We start from the raw sequence: 26,792 nt of genomic DNA, 5'->3' as shown, positions 1-26,792 counted from the left end.
TAGGATTAGGCCTCATGTCCACGGGGAAAATCAGGCCCGCTACGGATTCTCCATGGAGAATCTGCAGCGGGTCCCTCCTGCCCCGCGGACATGGGCGCTGAAAATAGGAATTTAAAAGAATTTACTCATCCGGCGCGGGCGGGGAAAGCCTTCTCTTCCTCACGGCCGGATCTTCTTTTTCGGCCGACGGATGAATTCGTCACGCCGGCGGCACGTCGCCGGCACGTCGCTGACGTGCCGCGCGCATGCGCCGGGCACATCCGCCGAGCCGAAGCAAGAAAGATCCGGCCGTGAGGAAGAGAAGACCTTCCCTGCCCGCTCCGGATGAGTAAATTCTTTTAAATTCCTATTTTAGGTCTCCCGCGGATCCGGACGGCTTCCATAGGCTTCAATAGAAGCCTGCAGGAGCCGTCCCCGCGGGAGACCCGCACGAAAATGGAGCATGGTCCAGATTTTTTCATGCTCCATTTTTTTTAAAATCCCTTTTATTGACCATCCGCGGGTATTTATCTACCTGCGGGTGGTCAATGCATCCCTATGGGATGCGGATCCGCGGGCAGGAGAAGAGTTAAAATCTGCTGCGGATTTTAATTCTTCTTTTGCCCGTGGACATGAGCCCTTAAGGTCAGACTTTAATTTGGCCTTTCTAAAACTTTAACTTTTATTCTTTAACCGTAGTTTTGTAGAATGACTTGTGTGTGTTTGGGCCGTTGTCTTTCTGCAAGCACCATGTTCTCTTGAGTTTCAGTTCATGGTCAGATGTCCTTTATGGTCAGATGTACTTTAGTAACAGAGATAACAAGGTGGATAACAGGAAGTGGAGGTGGATGATGACTTGTGCTTCCCATAAAAGTAATTTACTTTGTTAGATCACCTGCACACGAATGGATTTGCATTTTGGAATCCATGGTTGATGTCTGCACCGTGGATCCGCAGCAAATACCGTCCATAGAATAGTATAGGAAATTGATTCTTTTTGCACACTCGCGAAAACGAATTGCGATTTATGCGAGCGGAAGAAAAAGTGCAGCATGCTCTATTTTTGCGCGTTGTCCACACGGACTGCTTCCATTGAAGTCAATGGAAGCAGTCTGACCCGCGGCCCATACAGAATCCGGCCCTGACTGCGGCGGCTGACCCAGCGTACCTGTGTGTGCCGCCGTCCGTGCGTACCTCTTTTCTTCCAGCTTCTCTGTACAGCCAGTGGTCCGTGTAGGAACCACAGGAGAATGAATCATGCTGCGATTTATTTATTTATTTTTCATCCGCGAGTGGAAACCACAATTGGTTTACGCTCGTGTGCATGAAGAATCTTTTTTGCTTTGCATGCTGTGGGGGGTTATTGCTATGGAATTTGGAGGCAGATGCCAGCTCCAGATTCTGCAGCAAAAATCTGCCTATGTGCATTGGGCCTAAGACTGATTTCACGCAGCCGAGAATCTCGCGCAAGATTTGTGCATTGTGAGACTCACAAATCTCACGCAAATATGAACCTCATTCTTTTGAATGGAATCATATGACTGGCATGTTCTATCTTTTTGGGCTCCTAGGAAGGCATCGCCCATTATTTTCAACAGAACAGTAAAAGACATTTTACACCATGCGATGTGCACTCGAGTGTGATGTGAGGTTTCCCATTGAAAACCGTGGGAAACACTTGCTGATCATCTAATGTGAGTGAAAGCCGCACTCGTTGGTCGCTACTCCACAGAAGTGATGAGAGGCGGCTTTGCCAGAAAAACACCTCACATTAGCGTGAAAACGCACATCATGAGTGCAATATTGGGCTGTGTTTCTCGGCCCGATATATCGCACTCGCACATGTGTAAGTAGCCTAAGAGTCTGATGGGGAGATGTCTCAGCTAAAAGAATAGATATATGATGCTTACTGGAAAAGCATTTTGGTGACCTGTGGTATGAGCATGAAGAACTGCAGTGTTATGTACCAGCGCTGAAGCTGAATGCCAGCGATGATGGAAACAAGGTGGAAGCTAATTAAGAAATCACCTGTGATTGCACGATGGAAAATGAGCCATAAATACTATGAATGTGGTAAACCAGCTATAGCATCAGTGACTTGAACATTAGTAATAATGAGCTGCTGTATCACCTTATTTCATAAGGTTATTTTTGTTAATCAGTTACTAATAATTCAGTAAAAGTGTTACTTTACAAACGGAAGCAGTCGCAGTAAATTCAGTTACATTTACCTTGTTTAGAGCAAAACTAGTCCAACTATATTTACATAATGATACAAAATATTGGGCCGGACTAGATTTTTAACAACCACATAAAGTACGTCTCATATCATCCTAGAACAATAATATTTAATATTGTTTTTAAAAGCACTTTTTAACAGTATTATTATTTTTTTAGATTTTCTCTAAAATAATTCCTTGTGATTTTACTCGTTTTGGAAAAATACTCCCCCTATACTGTTACTGCTGAGTATTTTTTGTCAAATTATACAAGTTAGAAGTGAATATGACATGAATGTATCTACGGGCATCAGTTATTTGAAGCATAAAAGTCACTTGAGGGGTGACTTGGAAGAGAGTGCATTTTATGCTTGTGGCAACTCTTCTGCTGTTGTATAGAAAGAAAATGGAAAACAATATACGGTATAATGCTTCAAAGAGCAGTGGTGTGTGTGTGTGTGTGTGTGTGTGTGTGTGTATATATATATATTCATATTGTGAATCAAGTTTCATTAGCACAACATCCTTTAAAACCACACAAATTTATAAATTGAGAGAACATAAAGTTGCCTTTAGGGTGGTTTCACATCTGTGCTGGGGATTTAACTTTCCTGCTCCATTTCGGGGGTAGCAGGAAAGGGGAATCCTTGCGGCTGAACAGCGCTGGACGGTTGCCCGGCTTCTGGACACTTTTTCTACCGGTATTTTCAGCTGGATCTGCGACAGTGGCCGTATGTTCTGACGCAGATGTGAAACCAGCCCTTATGCAGATAATTTTCAATAATTTGAGTAATCGTCTTAAAACTATTTAGGCCTCATGTCCACGGGTAAAATAACATTTAAAATCCGCAGCGTTTCTCCCACACGCGTGATCCGCGCCCCATAGGGATGCATTGGACACCCGCAGATAATTAAATACCTGTGGATGTCATTTTCCCCTGAGGCGCGGATTGCGTGTGCAGGAAAACACACAGACGGCAACCGCAGGCTTCTATTGAAGCCTATGGAAGCCGTCCGGAACCACAGCACACCCGCAGCTGAATTCCTGCTCCCCGGTGCGGGAGAGCAGTTCAAAAAAAAAAAAAAAAGTGCACGGCACACTGCTGGCGTGCCGAGCACATCTACCGGGCCTAAGAAAGAAAATCCAGCCACGACGGAGGGCAGATCCGCAGCGTCTGAACAGGTGAGTAATTCTTATTTTTAGGCCTCATGTCCGCGGGAAAGGAGGGACCCGATGCGGGATTCTGCATGAAGAATCCGCGGGGGGCCTGATTTTCCCCATGGACATGAGGCCCAACTGTGCTATATTCCTTTTTATTACATTAGGCCGATAACTTGGCCTGTGTAAAAGCTCCATTAAGCTAGTTGAGCACTAGCATATTTTGGGGCTTTTTGTTGTCTAATCCACAGACAATGCACAGCCCCATTATAGCCTTTGTAGCTATACACATGGATGTTGTTTCACACAGATCTATGGTCCCTATGAAAAAACTCATGGTATATCCTATTCCTGTCCTTTTCACAAACAAGAAATAGAACACACCAGTGCATGTGAATGTGCTGTCCGATGTGAGTCTCTCAGGCACAACTCACAGGTACACCTAATGTGCACATAGACTAAAAATCAGCCATCAGTTTGAGCAGTCTAGTGTCTCACTCATCTCTTCTCTCTGCAGGCAGTTTTGGTCTGGGAGCAAGACTTCTAGCAAACGTGCCTAGCTTGCATCATGTCTGCTGTATATATATTTTTTTCTTAAAATGACAACAAGCAATAGGACTAGTTGCAAATGGCAACAAGACTAAAGAGTCTTGTCACCATTTGCAAACGATTTGTTGCCTTGGCAACCTATTTGATCACCATTTGGAGCCCTCCAGGATACAAGTCATATAATGTCCAGAAATAGTATTATTCCTGATGTACACATACCGAAGTATTCTGCAAATTCATCTGACAGTGCAAGTATGCTTTAAGCTCTGCCAGAGCATGAAAATGCATGATACACTGCAATACATAAGTAATGCAATGTACTGTACAAGCATTTAAGATATTGTATGTTCAAATCCCACCTGGTGACTTAAAACAGTTTTTAGTTAAAAGGTATTTTTTTCTAAAGAAAAATACTAAAAGTTCACATAAACCTCCCTTTTCCCATTTTGTACATAGTAATAAATACCATAAGAAACAAACATAACTGGCAAACAATTAAAATATCATGTTATTTAGGGTGGATTCACACGAGCGTCTTATTAGAACCATTCCGTGTTTTACAGGGATGCAAACGCTCGTACCTGCAGAACATGGGATATGCGTGCACTATAGGTCCGTGGTGCGTGTCAATATTCCCCAGCGGAGAAGACACATTCCTTGGAGAAGACACAGGGAGAATACTGCTTTAAAAAAAGTGCAGTTGTAATTCTTGTTTTGAACAAGAAGTGATCGAAAAGTTGCATGCACCCTAATATGGTGCCTATATAAACTATTGTTTACACAGCTTCCACAGCTCCATAAAACGCAGTGGGAGCGGGCGATGAGCGTATGGCAGCGATTGTGCACTGTGCATGATAGTGTATCTCACACATGCGGTCATGCACAGTTCCTATTTTATTTTTCTTAATTCACCCCCTCTGTCTCATAGCGGCTCTCTCTCATAAACGCCGCACATATGCAATGTATTGTGTATGTACAGCTGTGAATACGCGAACCACAGAGAACAATAAGGCTGTACGTGTGTAAGACGCCATTTACACTGACAGATGATCACTCAAAAGTCGCTCAAGCGATAATTTGAGCGACAGTTTTGAGCAATCATCTTTGCATAGTCTATAGTAGCAGCTACTAAAGAGCTAGGCCAGTGGAGCAGGACACCGCCACTATCGCTTGGTGAACATTACAGCTGTTTTGCATAAGCAAACAGCTGTTCTGTTCTCTGCGATTACAGCTCGCCCCCCCCCCCCCCCCCCGCTGTAAAATATCAGCCGGACGAGAGCTGAAAGAATCTTATCAGCACTGCCGACTGTGATAAGAGGTGATCACTCAATTCAGGAAATTAGAATTGAGTGAGGAACGACTCGTGCATGAAAACTGCACAATGTCCGCGCATTTAGACGCAATGGTTATCGCTCAAAGGACGGCTTTGAGCTATAATCGTTGGGTCTAAATGGGGTGTTAATATGCAGTGAAATAAAACAGGCTGCTTTCTTTTTCACGTGCATAATACATGCAATGTACATACGCTAATGTGAATGGATCAATGAAAATCAATATACTTTCATTGGCTCTATTCACCCTATATTACGCGTGCGTGATATGCAGTGAAATCACGCTCATGGAAATGAGGCCAAAGGAAGAATTAAAAAGTAATTTGCTTTCACGTTTGAGAACACAAGGCTAACCTTAAAAAATGGGCTTTACCCAATTTTTGTTTTTGGCCTGTTTTTTGCTGGACGAATTGTATTTTTTAATGATATTATTTACTGTACCATATAATGTACTGGAAAATGTTAAAAATTTTTTTAACTGGAGTGTAATGGAGAAAAAAAACCTAAATCTGCTGTCTTTGGGTCTTGTTTTTATGGCATACACACTGCAGCAAAAAAAAAAACCTGATAACTTTATTCCATCAGTCAGTACAATTAAGGCCCAATTTCCCAGTGCGGATCTGAACTGCTGGATTTGTGCAGGTCCCCCACGCTGAAGATCCACAGTTCAAGCCACCCATAGGGACCCTTGGGCGTCCGCACTTGAATTTACACATGGGATTTTGTTTTCCGGCTTCAGCATACGGAAAACAAATGCCAGCATGCTCCATTTTGGTATGATATTGCACAGACAGCTTCCATTGACATTGCGGATGGACTGTGGATACCATGTGAAAGCAGGAGTTTGAAAAAAAAAACAACAAATAGTACTGCGCATGTGCGCCGGCCAGTGCTTCCGCACACATCCGCACTACAGAAAAAAGAAGACATGGACAGGTATGGAGGGTTGGATTACGCTGTGGGCTCCTGCATGTGGAATCCGACCTGCCTGTGGACATGAGGCCTGTGACTATACCAAATTTATATAGTGGTTTTGTTTGTTTGTTTTTCTTTTGATATACTGCTTTTAAAAAGAAATATTTTTCGAAAAACATCCAATTATTTTCTTATATGACGTATGACTTTTTGATCATTTGTTTAGAATTTTTTCTTGTTTTTCATTCGATTGTTGGTGCATGTTTAGAGTGAACGATTATTGTTGACTTTCGCTTGTTTGAACTATTTTTTTATAAGTTCATCCGTCCGTCTATGTGTTCTCACATGAAGTCACTTTTTGAGACTGTGTGATGCTGTTACACAGGACCTGCGTTTTTAACATTAGAAACTCCTATTGTCTTTTGCATGAGAAAAGCAGGCTCAAAAATCACGACAGCAATGTGAGATTATTCTCAGGAAGAAGCATCGCTGACGCACAAAAATCATGTGAACAAAAATACGATTTCTCCACGATTTTCCTGCGGCGATATCGCGATCACCAGTGTGAAGGAGCACTGACTCCGACCTTTTGGCTGTATTCCGGCCACAGTATGTGACCCTACCCTCTGAGAGGGTAGGTGGGACTAACCCTTCAATTTAATACTGATTTGTGTGTATGTTAAATTTTGCTGATAAACTTGATGTTTCAACAAATTAATATGTCTCAGACCTTTTTAATCAATGTAACATTTCTGACTTTTTCAGAAAAGATGAAAAAGAATATGCACTGAAGCAAATTGAAGGTACAGGGATATCCATGTCGGCCTGTAGAGAGATTGCAGTAAGTGTGAATAAACAGTGTATTACAAAATATATATATACAATTATTACAATACTAGAGATTTATCTTGAGAGCCAGTTATATGATGCGTACATTCTCACTTAGCGCCTTGTGAAAGAATCCTCCATGGTGGTGGCCCTATTTTGGTGTATTACAACCTGGAATTAAAATGGCATTTTGGGGGGTTGTAGTATTTGATTTACAAAACCTGCTGAACACATTGAAGATGCAAAATATTTTTGGAAAAAAAAACAGACAAAGAATGTTAATGTGCATTAGTATTCACCTGAAAGACAATGTTTTGGGGAAGTTAACTTTTGTTGCATTTACAGATTCAAGTCTCTTGGGATTCATCTCTGTTATCTTAGCACATCTAGGCACTGAGATTTTTGCCTATTGCTCCAGGCAAAACCGCTCCAACTCCTTTAGGCTGCTTTCACACGGCCGAGAAAATCGCACAAGATTTGTGCGTTGCGAGATGTACAAATCTGGCACGAATACGAACCCCATTTTTTTGAATGGAGTTATATACATAAGTGGGATCTGCTGTATTTTCCATTGGACAGTGCGATGCGAGGTTGTATTAAAAACAATGGGAAAGACTTGATAATCCTCCAACGCTACTGAAAGCCACAACGGAGGACAGTTGCTTCACTGAAGTGATGGGAGGCATTTTTGACTGAAAAAGTTTTAGAATATGTAACCAAAAATAGTACTATTTAAAAACTACAGTTTGTCACACAGAAAACAAGCCCTCATACGGTCATGTCGACAAAAAATAAAAAAGTTATGGCTTTTCAAAAGTGCAGAAGAAAATTCACCCCAAAATCTTTATGTCCTTATGGCGAAAATAGGCCACTCTGACATGCCGCTGTTTTCAGCATTTAGCGCCGCACTAAATACTGTAAAACCCCTCTCAGACGAGTGTTCAAACATGGCATTTCTAACTGTACCATTTTCGAATGCTGTCTGCTTCGTTTTCGTGCGTTTCAGCGCTTTTTAATGCACCACATTGCCCATCGTGATGATGGGGTGTGTTAAAACATTCTGTTAGAAAACGTTTTAAAACACAGCATTTTAACATACTCCTGTGTGAGAACAGCCCTTGGGGTTAAACAGCCTTTTTTATTTTCAAGAACATCTCCAAAATCCATTTTTTTTCTTTAGGACGATTTCTGTTTTTTGAAGTGGCTCCAAGGGGCCTATATATTTGAAAACCCCATAAAGCAACCCATTTTAAAACCTGTATTTCTCAAATAATTCAATTTAGGAAGTTTAACTGTTTACATGTTTCTCAGGAATTATAGGAAAGTGAAGGTCAAATGTAAACATTTTTATTATTAATTCGTATCCCATCAAAAAAAAGTTCTCATAAGTTATCACTTATTGATCGGTGGTAGTAAGTGTTAAGAACCCCAGCGTGCTCGCACTTGGGCACTACTGCTCCATTAATTTCAGTCAGAGTGCTGGAGATAGCAGAGTCCTAGTCTGTTCACTCAGGCTGTCCTATGGATCAGGGATAACTTATTTTGGTGGGACAACCTCTAACAATGCCACACATAAACTGGCACAGAGCACGGCAGCCACTGTAGTAGCCTGTGATCTCCTCTGCACCCTTATTTGGCCTCTTTCTCCCCTCACTTCCACTTCCAATACCTTTGTGCTCCTCAGTTCTGTCTTCCATCGCTCACATCCTGCTTCTCCCCACCTTCTGACATGTGTCTACATCCTGCATTTATCCTGCTCAGCTACTCCACTTATCTTGTAGTGGGAGATAGATTTTGTTCCCCCTCTCCTATAAAATGTTTCCTTGCATGCCGATGTCTCTGCAAAATACAACTCTTGCATGCTCCCCCCAGCTATTCCCCTGCATATTATCCAGGTCTTCATGGTGGTATCTGCACAACTAGAAACCCTCCCTTAGTACACCCCTGCACACCCACCCCCAAAAACATACCTGCTCAACTCAGCTGAGCATGCCTGTGCTTTGTATGTAGTGAGGGGAGGAATCTGCTGCCAGACACCCATAGCAGCAGTTTGTCTGTTGAGAACATAAGGGCATTAAAATCGAACTGACCAACCCTCATCTCTCCCAACATCTTCTATCAGGGAAGAGTTGGGAGGTGGAAATACATTTCAGATGATTGGCCGGCCCCAATAATATTGGCAGGGTCGACCAGGCCACCCTAAAAGACTTCTTGTTTGTCCTCACCTGGCTATGTTAACTTGCTTCTTTGTTTTGAAATTTTCTGATAGTGTTGAATCAACAATTTCAAGGTGCTCTGGACTTTAGGCAGTAAAGCAATTCTATTACTCTACAACGGTATTAGTGTATCTTGACGCCACTAGGAAGCTAGGGGTTTGACAGGAGGAACGCCCCTGTCATGCCCCCAGCTCCCGATTGGCTCAAGAAAGTAAGGTCCTGCAGGGAGGTAAAGAGGATGTGGTAGTGCCGTTGTAAGTGACTGAGGATGGGTCCGTGTGTTAGCCGACGCTCACTTCTCCCAGCTGTCCTCCTCCGTCTGTTGTGTGCAGCCGCTGTATTGCTTACGCTGACTTCCCCCTGCTCTTGGCTCTCTGCTTTCGTTATGCAATGTGCGGCAGCCACATGTCAAACTGTTCGCCTTCTCTCCTGGCTTGCTGCTTTACTGCTACTGTGGGAGGACGGCGTCTGTAACAGCATAGGTCCCCGACGCTGTGTTGTCGCTGATGTCGACCGGGGGGAAGGAAAGGTACAGGTGTGGGTCCTCAGCGGCGCCGCCGGCAAAGACCTCATGCCGACCCCGCTCTGCGCTGTAACACAGAGTGGGGTGCCTTATTGTGGCTGCCCGGTGGGTAGGGGGCCAGCAGGGGCAATGCAGCATCACCTTAGTGGGCCTTCTTGTGACTGGGCGGCATGCAGGGGGTTTCAGCAGGTCAATGCAGCATCACCTTAGTAGGCCTTTTTGTGGCTGGCCAGTGGGGAGAGGGCTTCAGCAGGGCCAATGTGCGCTTCCAGCGGGGGCCAGGAAGGTACGGTGGTGCACGGCTCCCTGCATTGTACATGCCACATTAGTTTAGTGTGCTGCTAGGACCTGCAGCCCATACAGCTCTGCAACCAATCAGGTCCTTGGGGCGTAACCCCCCCCTGTAAAGCTTGAGTCCACCAGTTCTTTCAACTACTATACTTGACTGTCACTTTCAGGTTCGCCTTTTTTTTAACAAAATCTAAGACTAGCAGGGATGTTCTTGGAGGAACTGTGTTTTCCATCTCACAACCGATTGAATATCTTAATTATTTTCACTAATCACTGTAACTGCATATTATAGCTTGTCGGATTTGCCCCATGACTTACTTGATGTCTTTTATCATAACGTTTTGCATTGTGTTGACATCAGTGTTTCATTATGACTTTCGATACAATAATACAAGTATTACAATCTTATTTTCTTAGACTTCTACTGTCATTTAGGCTGGGCTAACACGGTACCAGACCTTTTTTTCGTTTTAGCCTGGGCTCACGCAGGTGGACCAGATTCCGCATGTGGGAGGCCCGCAGTGCATTCCGGCTGTGAGCCCGGCTGGCAACCCTGCGTACTTGAATAATCCGTATTGCGGATGACCGCGGAGGTTCGCCGTCAGTCATGTGCAGTACAGTTTTTATTTTCTTTTATGTTTGTATTTCCCGCGCCCTATTTCCTGCGGGTACCCGTAGCCCATAGGCAACTTCAATGGAAGCCGTTTGCACAGAGTCCGCAGCAAGTTACAGCATGCTGAGATATTTCCTCCATTCAGGGAATATGCAATTCGTATCAGAGTATGAGCCCGGTTACGCAGATATCCATCGCAGATTCCGCAATTGGAGCCCGGCCTTAGTATGGGAATCTGTATGCATCTGGATATAATTGTGAGTTTAATATTGCTGTTTATTATATAATGCTCCATTGTGACTCCAGAAAGTCCTATTCTTGGCAGACAGTCAATATGCACAGAAAATGCCTTGCATTACTTTCCTTGTAGGCGACATGAGAAAGATTAAGTTTAAATGGAATGCATGATTCACTGTTGAGAAGTTCACAGCAACTTTTAGTTCATATTGTTGTTAAATACTCCTACATAAAAAATATTTTTAAAACTGTCACAGTTTTTTCACTTTTATTTAGAAGAGGATCCATTACCGGAACAGCATATATTATTAAATAGATTTCATAGACCTGATGAGGGTGGTGTATGTACTTTGAAAAGCCATGTCAGAATAGCTGTATAGTCCCTTTTGAAGGACTGCTGCACTCATAAATGCTGATGTTAATATCAGGCAGGAAAACTTTAATAAAGGCTTATGTAGCCATTGTGCCAAATACACTTTAATGCTGTCAGTTGCATAGGATGTAAAGCTGAGAAAAGACATATGGCCATCCAAGTCAGCCTATTATCCTATAATATTGATTCAGAAGAAGGCAAAAAAAACAAACCATAAGATAGTTTTTTAACATTTTGGGGGTAAAATTCCTTCCTGACTCCAAATCTGTCAATCAGAATAAATTCCTGTATCAACAACCCATGTGAAGTAATCAACTACGCTATCTTTTTTGTTTTTGTTAGGGATTGTTTTCAGTAACTGTGATGGAACCCCTGAGTGTAGTTGCATAGAGTGTACAATAACACTACGGGAATGCTCCCTTACAGTAAAGAGATAGAAAAGGGGTGGAGCAAACCTGGTGTGTATGAGGGTCCGGAGCCCTGGTGTTCCCTGGTAGGCTCGCAGCTAGAGATGAGCGAACGTACTCGGATAAGCACTACTCGTCCGAGTAATGTGCTTTATCCGAGTACCTCCCCGCTCGTCCTGAAAGATTCGGGGAGCACCGCGGAGCGGGGAGCTGCAGGGGAGAGCGGGGAGGAACGGAGGGGAGATCTTTCTCTCCTTCTCTCCCGCCCGCTCTGCCCCGCTCCCCGCTGCGACTCACCTGTCAGCAGCGGAGCGTCCCGAATCTTTCAGGACGAGCGGCGAGATACTCGGATAAAGCACATTACTCGGACGAGTAGTGCTTATCCGAGTACGTTCGCTCATCTCTACTCGCAGCGCCTTCTGGTAACACCAGCACTTTTGGGTTTATTTTCCAGCCACAGGAGTTATGTCTAACCCAGCTTGACTGATGAATGGGCCTACCCCGAAACGTGTATATGCTGGTTTTAATTGACACAATAAAAAGAGAAGTCGGATAAATCTTATCCCACTGCCTGTTGGAATTAATTGAAGAGCAGCGCTGGGCTACTAGTATTGTTTCTCAATTTGCTCCCTTACAGTGAAGAACGCCCTTCTATGTTGGTGTAGAAACGTCTGCTAGATGTAGAGGACACCCCCTTGTCACACTCCTTGGTATAAATACAGTAGTAAATACTAGGGAAGAGGGTGAAACTCATAATGGAGAAATTAAACGGCCCTTAAAAAGGTAGCCTCATTCGAAACCAATTTTTTATTTAACGCACCAGTTAGGGAGGGAGACAACCAGTATTTGATTTGATCCGGAATTGCTGCATAAAAATAACGCTTAAAGGGGTTCGGTCATTAAAAAAAAATAAATCTTTTTTACCTATTCCTTCCCCATCAGTCTCCTTCCTAGATCTTACCGTAGACTGACGGGAGAGGAATAGGTAAGTATAGATTTTTATTTTTTTAATGACAGAACCCCTTTAATGTGTGGAGCTCTCATATCGCGTAGCTCATAAGGCTTGGCCAAAGTAAAAAATGGAATTCTAGCATGTGAGCTGCCCCACATAAAATTGTTAAGAATGGCTGGAAACTTGGAGAAGAGAAAATTCTGGACAGAAATTGCTATAATTCTAAAAATATAAAGAATATGTGGTAGGGCAAGAAACCCTAGTTTTGATAATCTGAGTATTGTAGTCCGCCTATTTCATTTATTACTTTAGTTGCCCGCCTTTGAACCTGCTTTGTGCTTCTTGAGTACCTGTGCCCAAAGCTGTATACAGCCTTCCAGGTGTGGTCTGACCAAAAGCATCCCCTGCTATCTTCTGCATCCCCCGCTCGGAGCACAAGGTGGTCCCTCAACGTTTGAATAGTCGCCTTGTGCTGTAAATGGACACAACGATTATCGCTCAAAAGACGTCTTTTGAGCGATAATCGTTGTGTCTAAATGAGCCTTAAGAAAAAGAGGCCAGGAGTTTCAGACAGAATGTAATGATTGACTAATCAACGTAACACTAGCCCTCTTATATATACTGAGGGGATAGCTGCATAATGAATGAAATTTAAAAAAATCAGCAGAGTGGCCCTTTCATATTGCAACATTTAGACCGAATGCACACGGGCGTATTTGCATTGCGGAATCCGGAAACCGCGTCTGCCTCCGGATTATGCAGCATATACTGCCCATAGACCTACCATAGAAAATCGCTTTACCCTGGCCATGTGCGGAAATGAATTGCGATTTTACACTCGCAGAGAGAAAATTGCAGCACGTTCTATTTCGGCGCGTATGGCTTTCATTGAAGTCAATGGAAGTTGTCCGATCCGCGGACTGCCCACAGCTGTCACTAAGGATGGGTTGCGGAATCCATGTCATCACCTAGCGATGATGCAGCGTCATCTGCACTGCACATGTGCACCAGCACAACGCTGGCACATTCGCAGCACGGACAAGAAAAAATCCGAACAAGTATGCAGGGGTCAACGGAACCAGGTCGGATTCTGCTGCGGGATCCCACATGCGGAATTTGACCCGGCTCTGTGCATTCGGCCTTAGTGTCTGCATGATTTTGCAAGTACATAGTAAGCACAGCAGTTTGTTCACAAAGCCAGGCAGCCATTAACAGTCACTTGAAGATCATACTGAATAGAATGCTATTGTGGCTTTCTCTGATCATGGCTACAACTTGTGAACACGGCCTACGAAACTCTTGACGCATTTGTAAACCTTGTTAGGAGCTGTGTTAGTAGTTGCTAGTGTGTTTCTACAGAGATTCACATGGTAAACTATTGCATGTTATAGCTTGAACAACTGTAGTGACAGTTAAGTAGCAGCAGATGGTTACGAAGTCACTGCTGGGACAGCCATGTGTCATAGCGGGCCTACCAGTGGCTCGGAGATCTTGTGGAGGTGCACTAACAGATTCCTGCTCTTTCAGTTTGCTGAACAGGCTGAAGACAACAAGGGACCTCTGTTCAAAAGCAACTGTGTTTTTGCAGTGGCACCACCCCAATAAAACTATGACTGTTGGCACAGGTCTCTCTGAAGTGCTTGCGTATGTTTTTCTTGGGCTCTTAAAAACGAGATATCACCAGTTAAGCAAAACCCGCTGGAAATGCTTGTCCTAAATATTCAGTGTATATTGAAGCAGCATGAAAATACTATAGCACAGGTGACATTGCAGAGTTCCTGTTCACACATAGCCAGTGAGAACACTTATATTAAGACTATGGCCGCTTTCAGGCGAGCATATTTTTGCTCCGTATTGGGTTGAGGAACCATAATAGAGAACTAATGTAAATTTATAGGGCTAGTCACATGGCCGTATTTTTTAGAGACGTTCCGTTTTGTATAACCATGTGTGTGTCTTAAATATCACTGTGAGAATCAATGATGTCATAGTGGTGGGGTCTTATGTCTGCTTAAGGCTGCCTGCAGACGGTCGAGTCGGATCCCGCTGCGAATCCGACCCACGCCCTTGCAGTGAGCAGTGTGGCTCACCTTCTTCCGCGTCTTCTCCTCTCTGTGATGTGCCGGCCGCTGCCCAGCTGGCTCTTGCGCATAGCGGGGCCGGCGCTTCGGGAGTGACATTTCTGTGTGGGCCTCTGCAAGATCCGCACCGAAATAGAACATGCCGTGATTTGTTTTCTGCGTGTGTTTTCAGGCGGACAAATCGCGTCCGTCTGCATAGGATTGCGTTTTGCAATGCAATCCTATGCAGACAGGCATGGGCGGAAATTCCGCAGGATGTGCAGGGGGCCTGAATAGGTATTTTCATGTTGGATTTTTAGGACATATCCACAGGATATGCTAGTATGTTGATCTTGCATAATTTGTCTTAATGGCCTAAGAATTTTAAAAGAAATTTATCACCTTGATTTTTTTTTTAATAATTGGCACCAGATAGTGACACATTTTGTTTCCAATATGGTTTGTTTTTTTCAAAAATGTAATTACTATTTTAAGTGCACCATTATTGAGTGACCATCCTGCCTGAGCTGCTGTTAAGGCCCCCTGTCCATGGGCTTTGCTTTATCCTGCGGCAGATCTCCGCCACGGGAGCCGCCACCTGGATCTCCGCTGTCAGCCTATCAGCATGCTGCAAATTGCCGGCCGCGAGCGGAGAATCGCAGTGATTCTCTGCTTGTGGACACGGGGCCGGTGCTTTCCATAGCAACGCTATGGAAAGCTTCAGACGGCGTGATTCGGCGAAATCATGTCCGTGGACAGGGGGCCTAATAGAATTTAGAGATATGCTTTACAGAAGCCACATGGACCATAGAAGCCTGTAATCTTGAGAACACCCATTGATTTCTATGGGGATTCATTGTACAGTCATTGCAGAGATCATTGTGCGAGGGGGGAAGGGAGCAGGTAAGCTTCTCCAATTGGGAATGATGTATTATATCTATATCTATATATCTGTCACCTGCCTGTGATGTTGTCCTTTGTTAGATTTGAACCTAGAAGTCCAACACTACAAAGCAGCAGTGCTAGCAACTGAGCCACCACAGTTATCCATTCCACTATGGACAAGTAGAACAACTAGAATAAACACAAAAAGAACATAAACAACCTTTATCCAGGTTTTGCCCTTGGTCAGATTTGAACCTTTAACTCCAGCACTGTAAAACAACAGTGAGCCACCATACAGTACTGGTGTATCTGGTCTCCACGAGAATAATGGGTGGAGACATGGTTTGGCAGTCCTGAGTTGAAGGACATGCCCCCAACGGCTGATTGGCTGGCGCAGATTGCGTCCCTGAGCTCGACCTTCTGCCTCATCCTCCTGGACCCCACACACATGCCGCTGAAAGTGGGGCGGTCCTGAAGCTGTGGCCGCTACTGCTGCTGTCAGTTGGGCGAGGGCAAAAAGAGCTTTCACTCTGGTGCTCCTGTCAGTGCTGTGCAGAGCCGGCTAGCATAGTGGTGCAGCGGGTGGCCAAACACGGCTGTCAGTACTGCTTTTGTCCTCCCGATAAGCCGGCCCCGCTGGCAGTCTCACCCCCACCCCACACCTGCTGCTCCTGTCCTCCCGATCAGCCAGCCACGCTTGCAGTCTCACCCCTGCCTCACATCTGCTGCTCCTGTCCCCCCGATCAGCCGGACCCACTGGCAGTAGTTTCTCCTGGATGTTCTTCGCTGCCATCCAATGCTGTGACAGTGCGCTCGGCGTCAGCGGCAATGCAGGAGGACCGCAGCTCAATGCCACATGGGAGAGCACACAAGAGACTGGAGGAAAACTGCTGGTAGTACAGCAGACAAAGTCAGAGAAGCCGGCAGTGGGACACTTACAGGAGGTATGATGGTAACGCGGCCGCTGGAGAGCACATCTGCATCTGTCAATCCACTGCTGGGGGTGTCTCCTGGCCCTTCCCTGCATCAACCAATGCACTGGTGGGGGGCATCACCTGACAGTGAGCCAGGCCAACCCATGTCTCCACCCCTAATTCCAGTGGAGACAAGATACACCAGTACCCCACAATACTTTGTGCTTTCAACTTTGTAAAAGAAGAAAAGCAATAAAAATAAAATAAGCGATTAAATCGCGCGATTTTCGAGTGATGCAAGAGTCAATAAAAAAAGCACATTATAAAACCAATGCTTTACAATGGTTTCCTACCCATTAGCAATGTTTTCACCAATGTGATGTTGCGAGAATAAAAAATTGTGACCTGCTCGATGTTTCTGCGATGTGCGACATTTTTTTCTTATCTCCCATATTCCCCAATGGATCCTCCTTTTTATGGCTTTGCATGCAACAAACTTGCGTTGCGATGCGATTTTAACAGTAGAAAGTCCTATTGACGTTCACAAAAAAAATCTTGGGAAAATCTTGCAATAAAAACGCGCTCAAAAATTGCAAGCGGCAGTGATGATTTTGTTAGGAAAAAGCAGCGCTGGTGCTCAAAGATTATGGGAAAAAAGATGCGATTTTACTCTCAACAAAATCTCAATCGCCCGTGTGGAACTAGCCTCAGGCAGACTTGAACCTGCAACTCCAGTACTGCAAAGTAGCAGTGCAAACAACTAAGCCACCACAGTTGTTGTATCTTCTTTAGAGAAGGAACAGATTGAGAAGAATAATAAAGAAAAGGAGAGCTTAAAGGGGTTGTCCTGCGCCGAAACGGGTTTTTTTTTTTTCAAACCCCCCCCCCCCCCCCCCCCCCCCCCGTTCGGCGCGAGACAACCCCGATGCAGGGACCTAAAGAAAAATCCGCACAGCGCTTACCTGAATCCCCGCGCTCCGGTGACTTCTTACTTACCGGCTGAAGATGGCCGCCGGCATCTTCTCCCTCGGTGGACCGCAGGGCTTCTGTGCGGTCCATTGCCGATTCCAGCCTCCTGATTGGCTGGAATCGGCACGTGACGGGGCTGAGCTACACGGAGCCCCATTAAGATAAGAAGAAGACCCGGACTGCGCAAGCGCGGCTAATTTGGCCATTAGACGGCGAAAATTAGTCGGCTCCATGGAAACGAGGACGCTAGCAACGGAGCAGGTAAGTGAAAAACTTCTTATAACTTCTGTATGGCTCATAATTAATGCACAATGTACATTACAAAGTGCATTAATATGGCCATACAGAAGTGTATAGACCCACTTGCTGCCGCGGGACAACCCCTTTAAGTTGTGATGTATCTTTGAGCCAATCCAGGGACTATTTTTATTACAATTCTATTTATTGTTCATTCTTTGTAAACAGTAATGCCCTAATTGTCATTTTTAGACTTTTTGATCAATAATAAATTAGAAATGGTTTTGATTTTCAGTAAGGAAACAAGAGAATTCGAAGCGCACTCCAGCGCCAAAAGATAATAACTAACTCCTTTTATTGGAAACTGAAAAACACTCTTCAATGTGTTTAAAGTCCATACCAGTCGATCTCTTCTAGGCAGATATTACATAACAGTGTCAACAACGGGCAACCATTCACAACTAATTAGGCTGTTGCAGTTGGTCAGTAGAGTTCATAAATGGGAGCTTTAATGTGCTAAAAGTTTCAGTTATAGGACAATAAATCAACTGAATTGATTGTTTTATGATATTTTGTATCTGTTCTATTCCTTTATTGCTTTATCACTACACAACCTTCAACACATTGAGGTCCCGTTTATGAACTGTAGTGATTTTCTCCCGCAGCCTAATTAGTTGTGATTTGTTGCCAGTGTATCAGGGCATGCATTTAACCCATTGAAGACCAAGCACTGTAAATTTACAGTGCTTGGTCCTGGGCTTCAGACCCTGCCGATAGTAAAAATATGGTGCCGGTTTAGAGCCTCTGTTTCTGCATTACATCAGAAGCATGTCCAGTTGTCAGCTGTTAGTCACACCTAAGAATCCATGGGAGAAGGCAGGATGGGTTTTTAACTCTTTCTCTTGTACACAGCGCTCAATGAGCGCTACATACTAAAAAATGAAAGCGGAAATCTTGATTCCACTGTGCGAGCCTGGCAGTCAGTGACCGCTGGGTGACCTCTGGCACAGCAGAGCTACAGGGTCCCAGCAGACCCTGAATAGCTCTGCCAGTGACTGTCATTACAAGGGGAGGTTTTCCCCTGTAACTGGGGCTCCTATTAGTGCCTCAGCTACAGTGGAAAAGCTCTACTGTGGTGCTGTTATGTAGTATCTGCCTGACAAAGACACCGGTAACAGTTTTGAAACCTGTTTCAGAGTTTTATGGTTTCCAATAAAGGAGTTAGTTATCTTCACTTCCTTGAGTCAGTTTAGAATTCTATGACTTCCTTGTTGAAGATTGCTAATCTGGCGATTCGCTTGTATTTTGAGCAGCCAGCATGAGGTAGAAAGCTGCACATGGGCTTTGGACAAGTACAAGTGCATATACCGGCTGGGCACTGAGGTTACCGCTCCGACCTCTGTGTATTTAGAGCGGAAGTCTTCACGTCGACCTACCATGTAGTGGCCGGCATTTGTAACTGAAGGCACGGCTCCCATTGATTTCAATAAGAGTCGTGCCTGCAATTACAAGCACCAGCCACTACATGGAGGATGGCACGGAGGCTTCCTTCCGACTTCTGTTATTGCAGCACTAACAGGTTGCGCACGCTCAGCTGATCGATCGGGGTCCTGGGCAACGGTCGATCAACTATTGATGACCTATCCTGATGATAGCTCATCAATAGTACTTCCATGGAAAGCCCCTTTAAGCCCTACACCGAAAATAAGCCCTAGCTGAACCTTGGTTCTTCAGCTACTGGTCAGCCAATCAGTGCAGCGCTGGATGAAGCAATCACAGCCATCGATTTGGTTCATCCACCGTTGCACTGATTGGCTGAGGAGCGCTCGAGAACCAATCAGAACCATTCCTTCCTGGAGGCGGGATTTGTGAATCCCACAATCAGGGAGTAATCTTCTATGGGCGAACGAAGACTGCAGAACACGTGGCAGAGCTCCGGACAGCAGCAGGTGGATCTGACCCGAGCCTTTTAGGTAAGTATTCTTCTTCTTTTTTTTAAGAGTGCAGCTAGGGCTTATTTTCTAATGTTAAAGTTACTTGACATCGCACAAAAACTGTGATTTCGTGTGCTGCAATGCAACAAAAATGAAGGCTCTATAGCCATACATGTGCTGCAAAACAAAACCGAAAATCGTATGCCACAATTTTTAATTCCTTGCAATATGGCAGCATACAAAACATCGCTAATGTGAAGGAACCCATAGAAAGCGTGGGCTTCACATCCATGCGTTTTATAGCGCTTTCGCATTGTAAGAAAATCGCACGGTTTTGAAGCCCGCGTGAAAGTAGCCATAGGGCGCTTTCAGATGAGTGGATTTTACCTCCATATTCGGTCTGTGTTTTGCTGTTACCTATTAAAGAGCTAAAGTAAATCTATGTATCTATTCACATGGCTGTATTTTTCATATATTTTAAAAATGCAGCATGACCCGTTTTCTGTTTTTGCCTATGGATGAGTATTTGTCAAGTAGAAAATAAAGCCAATGCCAGTAAATACAGAAGCGAATGCTGATCAGATTCATAGGCTGTAATGTCTTCTTTAACAAGTCAGTATTACGGACCTGTACAATACCTTCACCTGAAACTGGCCTAAATTGCGTTGATAAACATCTCCAATATGTTTACAAAACATTTTTTTTCCTATCGATGACTATGAAAATTCTTCAGGTGATTAAAGTTCAAATTGTGATCTGTATTCCTTCTTACTTTCTCAGCATTTTGTTCTTTTCGCCATTTAATAGAGAAAAAAGGACACATTATTTGGTTTTGAACTTGTGTGTATCTGTTGAAACATAATGTCCTAAAACAGAAATTCATAAGTTGGTCTAAAACTATTTTCTGCACATATTTGCTTCTTATTACATGTAGGTTTAACATTTTGGTTCTGGGACATAGCTGGGGGGAAAGTGGGAGAGGCATGTATACCAACTGTTGTGGGGTGAGGCAAAAAGCCACTCTGGTGTGGCCAGAGTATATACAGAGCTATGACGCCAAACTCTGTTTTTGCTCCAGGAGAAGGTCTAGCTATTACTATGCTACTGTGCCGTCTGCAGAAGTGATGTGTACTCCTCACAGTATAGCACCGAAAAGTTGCTTCATCCTTAGGCTGCCTTCAAACTGCTGTGAAATTTGCACCAGATTTTTGCATTACGAGACACACAAATATGAACCCCATTCTTTTGAATGAGATCATACACATGATGGCACCACGATGCATGTTCTATCTAGCTACATGAGATCGCATCTCAGTCCCATTGTTTTCAATGGGACAGTGGTAGCAGCGCCGACCCCATTGAAAGCAACAGAGAACTCTGTGGATTTTCACATGAAAGCGCCTCACATCCAAGGGCTGTCAGATGGATGTGAGGGCGATACCAGGCTGTGATTCACAGCCTAATATCGCCCACGGCAGTGTGAAGTCCGCCTTAATGTTGCATTCTCTAAAGCTATTTTCTTACAATTGACACTGTAGAGCTCTGAAGGAATGTGCCTTATTGGGCTTCAGGAGACAAGAGTTATAAGAAAAGACATATACTGGGTGTAAGTAATTTCAACTTTGAGTATTAGGAATACGTATTGGCATGTTTTATTGAGCTGGAAACTAAGAAGACAGCATTGCCACCTAGTGCTAGCCATATCTATCATATTGCGTCACATTTATTTTAAGGATGTTCTGCTGTAGCTCATCTGATAAATTTTAAGGCCGGTCTCACATGACCAGATTTGAAATATGGATTCTGCAATCGTAGCATCCGTGGTAATACGCAGTTCAATCAAGTACATTGGATTATACAATTCTGCTCACAGTAGCGGGCCGCTAGTGGAAAATAAAATGCAGCGTGTTCTATTTTACAGCGGAATCTGTGACCATATAGCCCATTGTGCCCTATGATCACCGATATACCTGCAGCTCATACACAATTACATTGAATATGGGCTGCGGGTACCCGCGTCATCGCTAAGTGATGTACAAACAAAAAAAAAATCTGTACTGCGCATGACCACCTGCGGCGCACGCGGTCATACGCAATACAATTACGCTCCATACACAGGGTCACTGGCTGGGCTCACAGCTGGAATCTGACTGGCCTAACCCTCATATCTCAGACATATTCTGTTTTGAAAATGTTAATATTGTTTTTAAATAAAGACAATTATCTTCTTATAAAATGTGTCACTCAATGTGATTGTGACACTTAAAGGCATCTTTAGAGCTATAATCGTGGTGTCTAGCTGCACTGACATTGTGCAGTTTTCGTTAAGCCATCACTGATTGCTGATCTTTTAGCATGCTAAAAGATCAGCGATCAGTTATCAGGAATTCAGTGGTATACAGCTGACTCCCTGAAGATAGGCGGGGTATGAAGAACGCAGCTGTCCAGCTGTGTTCTCTATACCCCGCTCGGGGCGCTCGGCTGTATAACAGCCAGGCGCTCTGAGCAGAGAACAGTTGAATGCAGAAGACAAGCGGGGCCACCCTGCTTGTCTATGGCATCCCCCGCTCTAAGTTCTCCGTTGTATAACAGCCAGGCGCTCTGAGCAAGGAATAGCTGGATGGAGACGACAAGCGGCCCACTTGTCTTCTGCATCTCCCACTCGGAGTGCTCTGCTGTATAACAGCCGGGCATTCTGAGCGAGGAATAGCTGGATGGAGAAGACAAGCAGCCCGCTTGTCTTCTGCATCCCCCACTCGGAGCGCAAGGTGATCGCTCAACGATTGATCGATCACCTTGCGCTGTAAAAAGCACACAACGATTATCGCTTGAAAATCGCTCAAAAGATATTTTGAGCAATAATCGTAGTCAAAAGCAGGCTTCAGGCCCTATTCACACAAAGTTTTTTGGATACAAATTCCGAGTCAAAATTTGAATCTAAATAGCATCCCAATGAAGTCAATGATAATTTTCGTTGTAGTTAACTCCGTGTTTTTTTTTCTTTCTGTGCTGTGATAGAAAAAAAAATGACCTGTCAATTCTTGCTGCCGTTTCTTTGTCTGGTGGCTGCATGTGAATTTACCCCATTGAATGATGTCATATCTGAGGCTCAGCCTCAGAGTTCTGCCACATATTATATGGTAGATCAGTGTCAAGAAAATCCAACACTTATCTGCTACAAAAATTGCCATGTAAACATGAGCCAAGTCCATTCTGAGTTCCAGTGAAGTATAAGGGCTCATTCAAACTACCAGGATTTTGGCACATATTAAGGGTGCATTCAGACGTCCATATATCTGTCGGTTTTCACGCCCAGCCGATATACGGCGTCTCTCTCTGCAGGGGGAGGAGGCCAGAAGAGCTGGGAGCAGTGCTCTGAGCTTCTGCCCCCTCTCCGCCCCTCTGCACTATTTGCAATGAGAGGAATCGGAACAGGGGCAGGGCTAAGTTCTGGTAATTAGCTCCGCCCCTGTCCCGCCTCTCCTGATTGAAAATAGTGCAGGGGGGTGTAGAGGAGGCAGAGAGGGGGGCGGAAGCTCAGAGCACTGCTTCCAGCTCTTCCAGCCTCCTCCCCCTGCAGAGAGAGAGACGACGTATATCGGCTGGGCGTGAAAACCCAGTCGATATACGGTCATCAGAATGCACCCTAAGGCTGCGTGACACGTGGTGCACGGACTCAATGAAAGTAAAGAGAATTTCATCGATCGGTTCACATTAGCGTGTAAACACTAATGTGAGCCGCAACATGCTCTATTTCTCCATGTAATACGCAGTGCAATTCCTATACTTTTGTATGCACAGCGCATGCAGCGCTGTTCATACGCAATACATTGCGTATGGGTGGCGATGCATATGCAACCATGCAGGGAATTAAAAAATAAAAAAGACAGAGTCACATTGCGGATGACCGTGTGCATAAAATACGCAGTCATGTGCAATGCACTCGCTGCCATATGCGGTCTCTGCTGACTCTCACAGACCAGTAAAATGATGTGGGACTTCTGCAGTGTTTTACGGATATGGTCACGTAACTGAGCCCTAACTTTGATGTGTGTCAGTATAGTCCCATTAGTGTCATGTTCCAGTAGAACTAAACAGCAATCTCTCCGAGGGTCTTGTTCACCAAGCACTTCTATCAAATTGCAACCGGAGGAGAGATGAAGCTACATAACCTAAATCTTTACAAACTCATGCAGCCTTAGGGCTTATTCAGACGACCATATATTGACCGGGTATTCTCTCCCGGCCGATATACGATGTACCTCTCTGCAGGGGGAGGAGACTGGAAGAGCCAGGAGTAGTGCACTGAGCTCCCGCCCCTCACCACTATTTGCAATGTGGGGTGGGGGCGGAGCTAACTTCCTAGACTTAGCTCCGCCCCATCCCACCCCCTTCAATTGCAAATAGTGCCGAGGGGCGGAGAGCGGGCTGCAGCTCAGTGCACTGCTCCCAACTCTTCCAGACTCCTTCCCCCTGCAGAGAGGGACACTGTATATTGGCCGGGCGGGAATACCCGGCCAATATACGGTCGTCTGAATAAGCCCTTAATCACATTGTTTATATTGTCGTATAGCATTCGCTTTTTTCTCTCATTCTCATATGGCTGGATAAACGCATAAGTCAATAGGCAATATGAAAAGCACTTTTTTTTGGAAGGCAGGGTGGAAAAACACGACTTCTGCCTTTTTTTTTTTTTTAAACATATGGCATTCACTATAGCTTTTTTGCAGGTCGGTAGGATTATGATGATACCTGTCCCCGAATTCTGTACCAAAATCCGCATTGCTAACTGTTGTTGCGTAATATTCTGGGTAAAAGGTCCCTTACTGTGGCACTTGAGAGTGGTTCAGTATGACAATGTGGCCCTCGGATCAAAAAAGGTTGTGCTCCACCCAGTGACCTAAAGAAATCTAATTTGCAGAAGCCTTCTATACAATGTATCCATGATTTAGTTTAATATTAGCTACAAATGTAGACGTTGTACAGAAACAGCCTGGGTGCTGTGCAGGCACATTTCTGGTTTCTGCTTGTACAGTGAAGAGTGTTAGTAGCTTTTGCAACATATTCCCCAGACAAAGAATCAAGGGAAGATTAATAGCCGAACGGAAGGTGGGTTAGAAGCAGAGCAATAAAAGTCTAAAAATAGTTAGGAGGATTGTTATTCCCCGCAGTACAATGACACCATAGCTGCTGCATTGGAAGAAGCCGGATTGTCCACTCTCTGGCGGAATTAGGCGTTTTCAGTTATTGGTTTTGTTTTTAATATAGAAAATCAACATTAATAATACAAATCTGAGTATTTTAAGCAAATAATGGTTTAGAAAAGTAGCTTCTAAAAAAAACAAAGGATGATGGCTGTGAGAGACACGACTGTGCAGATCTTCAACCCTGTGTGCATACAGCAGTATATTCCATATACATATAACTAGTTACAAATATGCTGATAGTAATGATTACAGAAGAGGTCTGCAGCCATGTATGTACACAACAATTTCCGTTAGCATACACTCTCAATATACACAAAACTAGAATAAAATCAGAATGTGAGGTGACGTGCTGTGAAAACCTATTCCTGTTGACAGACGGCATACTTGGAATCCTCTGATACACACTGTGAGTCTATTGGCTGCAGTGATTCTGGCCACAAATGTCTGTGATTAGATTGGAAAGTCAGGCTAGCAACAGCAAGCTGCAGCCAATAATCAGTCCTGTGCCTAGTGAAATGACTCAGATAAATGACTTTCCCCATAAACACACAATCTTGTAATGTGCTTTGCATCTATAATTACACCACAAAAGATTAGTGAAAAGAAATCTCTATTCTGCAAGGCAATCAGCAGAATGGTTTTAATTATCTCCAGTGTTCAGTATATTAACAGGACACTATTTGTATCTATAGTGCTTGCTAAATATTAATCAGGGACAGAATACCTAGAAAAGTAGTCAGGTAATTAGCTGGCAAGGTTCTATTTATTTGAAATCCATTTACTATACACACATTTCGGAAATGAAAATGCATGCATGATGAAATTTGTTAGACACCAGCACTTATGTACAATATTGTAACAACTGCAAAACTACAAGAAAAGAAACATTTCAAGAAAGTGATCTGCTGTGGAACTTGCTATGGTCCTTAGCTACTACAGTGCCACCCACAGGAAAGTCAGAAACTATCTCTTCTGACTCTGCATTACCTAGGTTTCTACTAAAACTTGTTAAAGGGGTACTCTCATTTCAGACTTTTAATGATGTGATTGTTCTCAGCGAGAGCAAGCAAGTAATCTTGTAGATATGATACCGTTTAATGGCTAACAAAATACATGATGTAGCCAATTTTTGTTAGCCATTAAAATATAGGGTATTAGGCCTCATATCAATGGGGAAAATAAAATCCGCAGTGGATCACCCGCGTGCGTGATCCGCACCTAAAATTTTCCATTGGAATGCATTGACCACCCACGGGTAGATAAATAGCCACGGATGGTATTTTAAAGTGATTTAAAAAATTTCATGCGTGTAAAAAAAAAAAACGGGACATGCTCCATTTAAGTGCGGATCACACGTGCGGGAGCTCATAGAGGTAAAAAAAAAAGGAATTTAAGCTCCTCCGCACTGCATCTGCAGCAGAAATCCGCGTTACAAATCCGCAGCGGACCTGATTTTCCTCGTGGACATGAGACCTAAGGGTATCTTGACGCCACCGGAAGCTAGGTATTTGACAGGAGGAACGCCGCTCTCACACCCCTAGCTCCCGATAGGGTCAATAATACCGCTGCTGCCAGTGTACTGTGTTTCCCTCACTCTTCCCCAGCTGCTTACCCCAAAGCTCCTGGCTGCTTTGTGTCTCCGCCATTGTGTTGCCCTCATTCTGCAGCAAAGCGGAACGACGGCGCCGGTGTCACCCTTACGCCGCTGTGTCACTGCTCGCTGGACCTCCAGCCACTGATTCCTCCTCTGTGGCTTGCGGCGGGGCCGCAGCAGGCACTCTCTGCCAATTTGTACCGCTGCTGTATGACTGACCGAGGGAGTTCAGCTCAGTCAATCCTCTGCTGGGGTTTTAGGTGGTGCCGCTCCGCATGCTCCCCGCCGATGCTGTGTGATTCTTGTGCTGGCCGTTCTGCTGGTGACGCTCACCGCCGCTGTGTCCCGTTGCTCCTGCTGCTGATCCACTTCCATGGGCTCAGCTGTGAGTGGGTCCGCG

The 26,792-nt window shown here is 44.4% G+C and overlaps 1 protein-coding gene across 2 annotated transcripts in view; it reads left to right on the top strand.

Moving 5' to 3' along the window:
• CDK19 (cyclin dependent kinase 19) overlaps positions 1-26,792 on the top strand; it is a 177,921-nt gene that overhangs the window by 17,352 nt on the left and 133,777 nt on the right. For both annotated transcript variants that reach the window (XM_066606997.1, XM_066607002.1), the window contains exon 2: positions 6,918-6,993. In XM_066606997.1, the coding sequence (XP_066463094.1) occupies positions 6,918-6,993 (76 nt within the window). The remainder of the gene's footprint in view (positions 1-6,917; positions 6,994-26,792) is intronic.

This window comes from Eleutherodactylus coqui, chromosome 1 (assembly GCF_035609145.1).
Source record: "Eleutherodactylus coqui strain aEleCoq1 chromosome 1, aEleCoq1.hap1, whole genome shotgun sequence".
Classification (NCBI taxonomy): Eukaryota; Metazoa; Chordata; class Amphibia; order Anura; family Eleutherodactylidae; genus Eleutherodactylus; species Eleutherodactylus coqui.
Note: the sequence above shows the minus strand (reverse complement) of the source record. Positions and strands in the feature narration are given on the sequence as shown.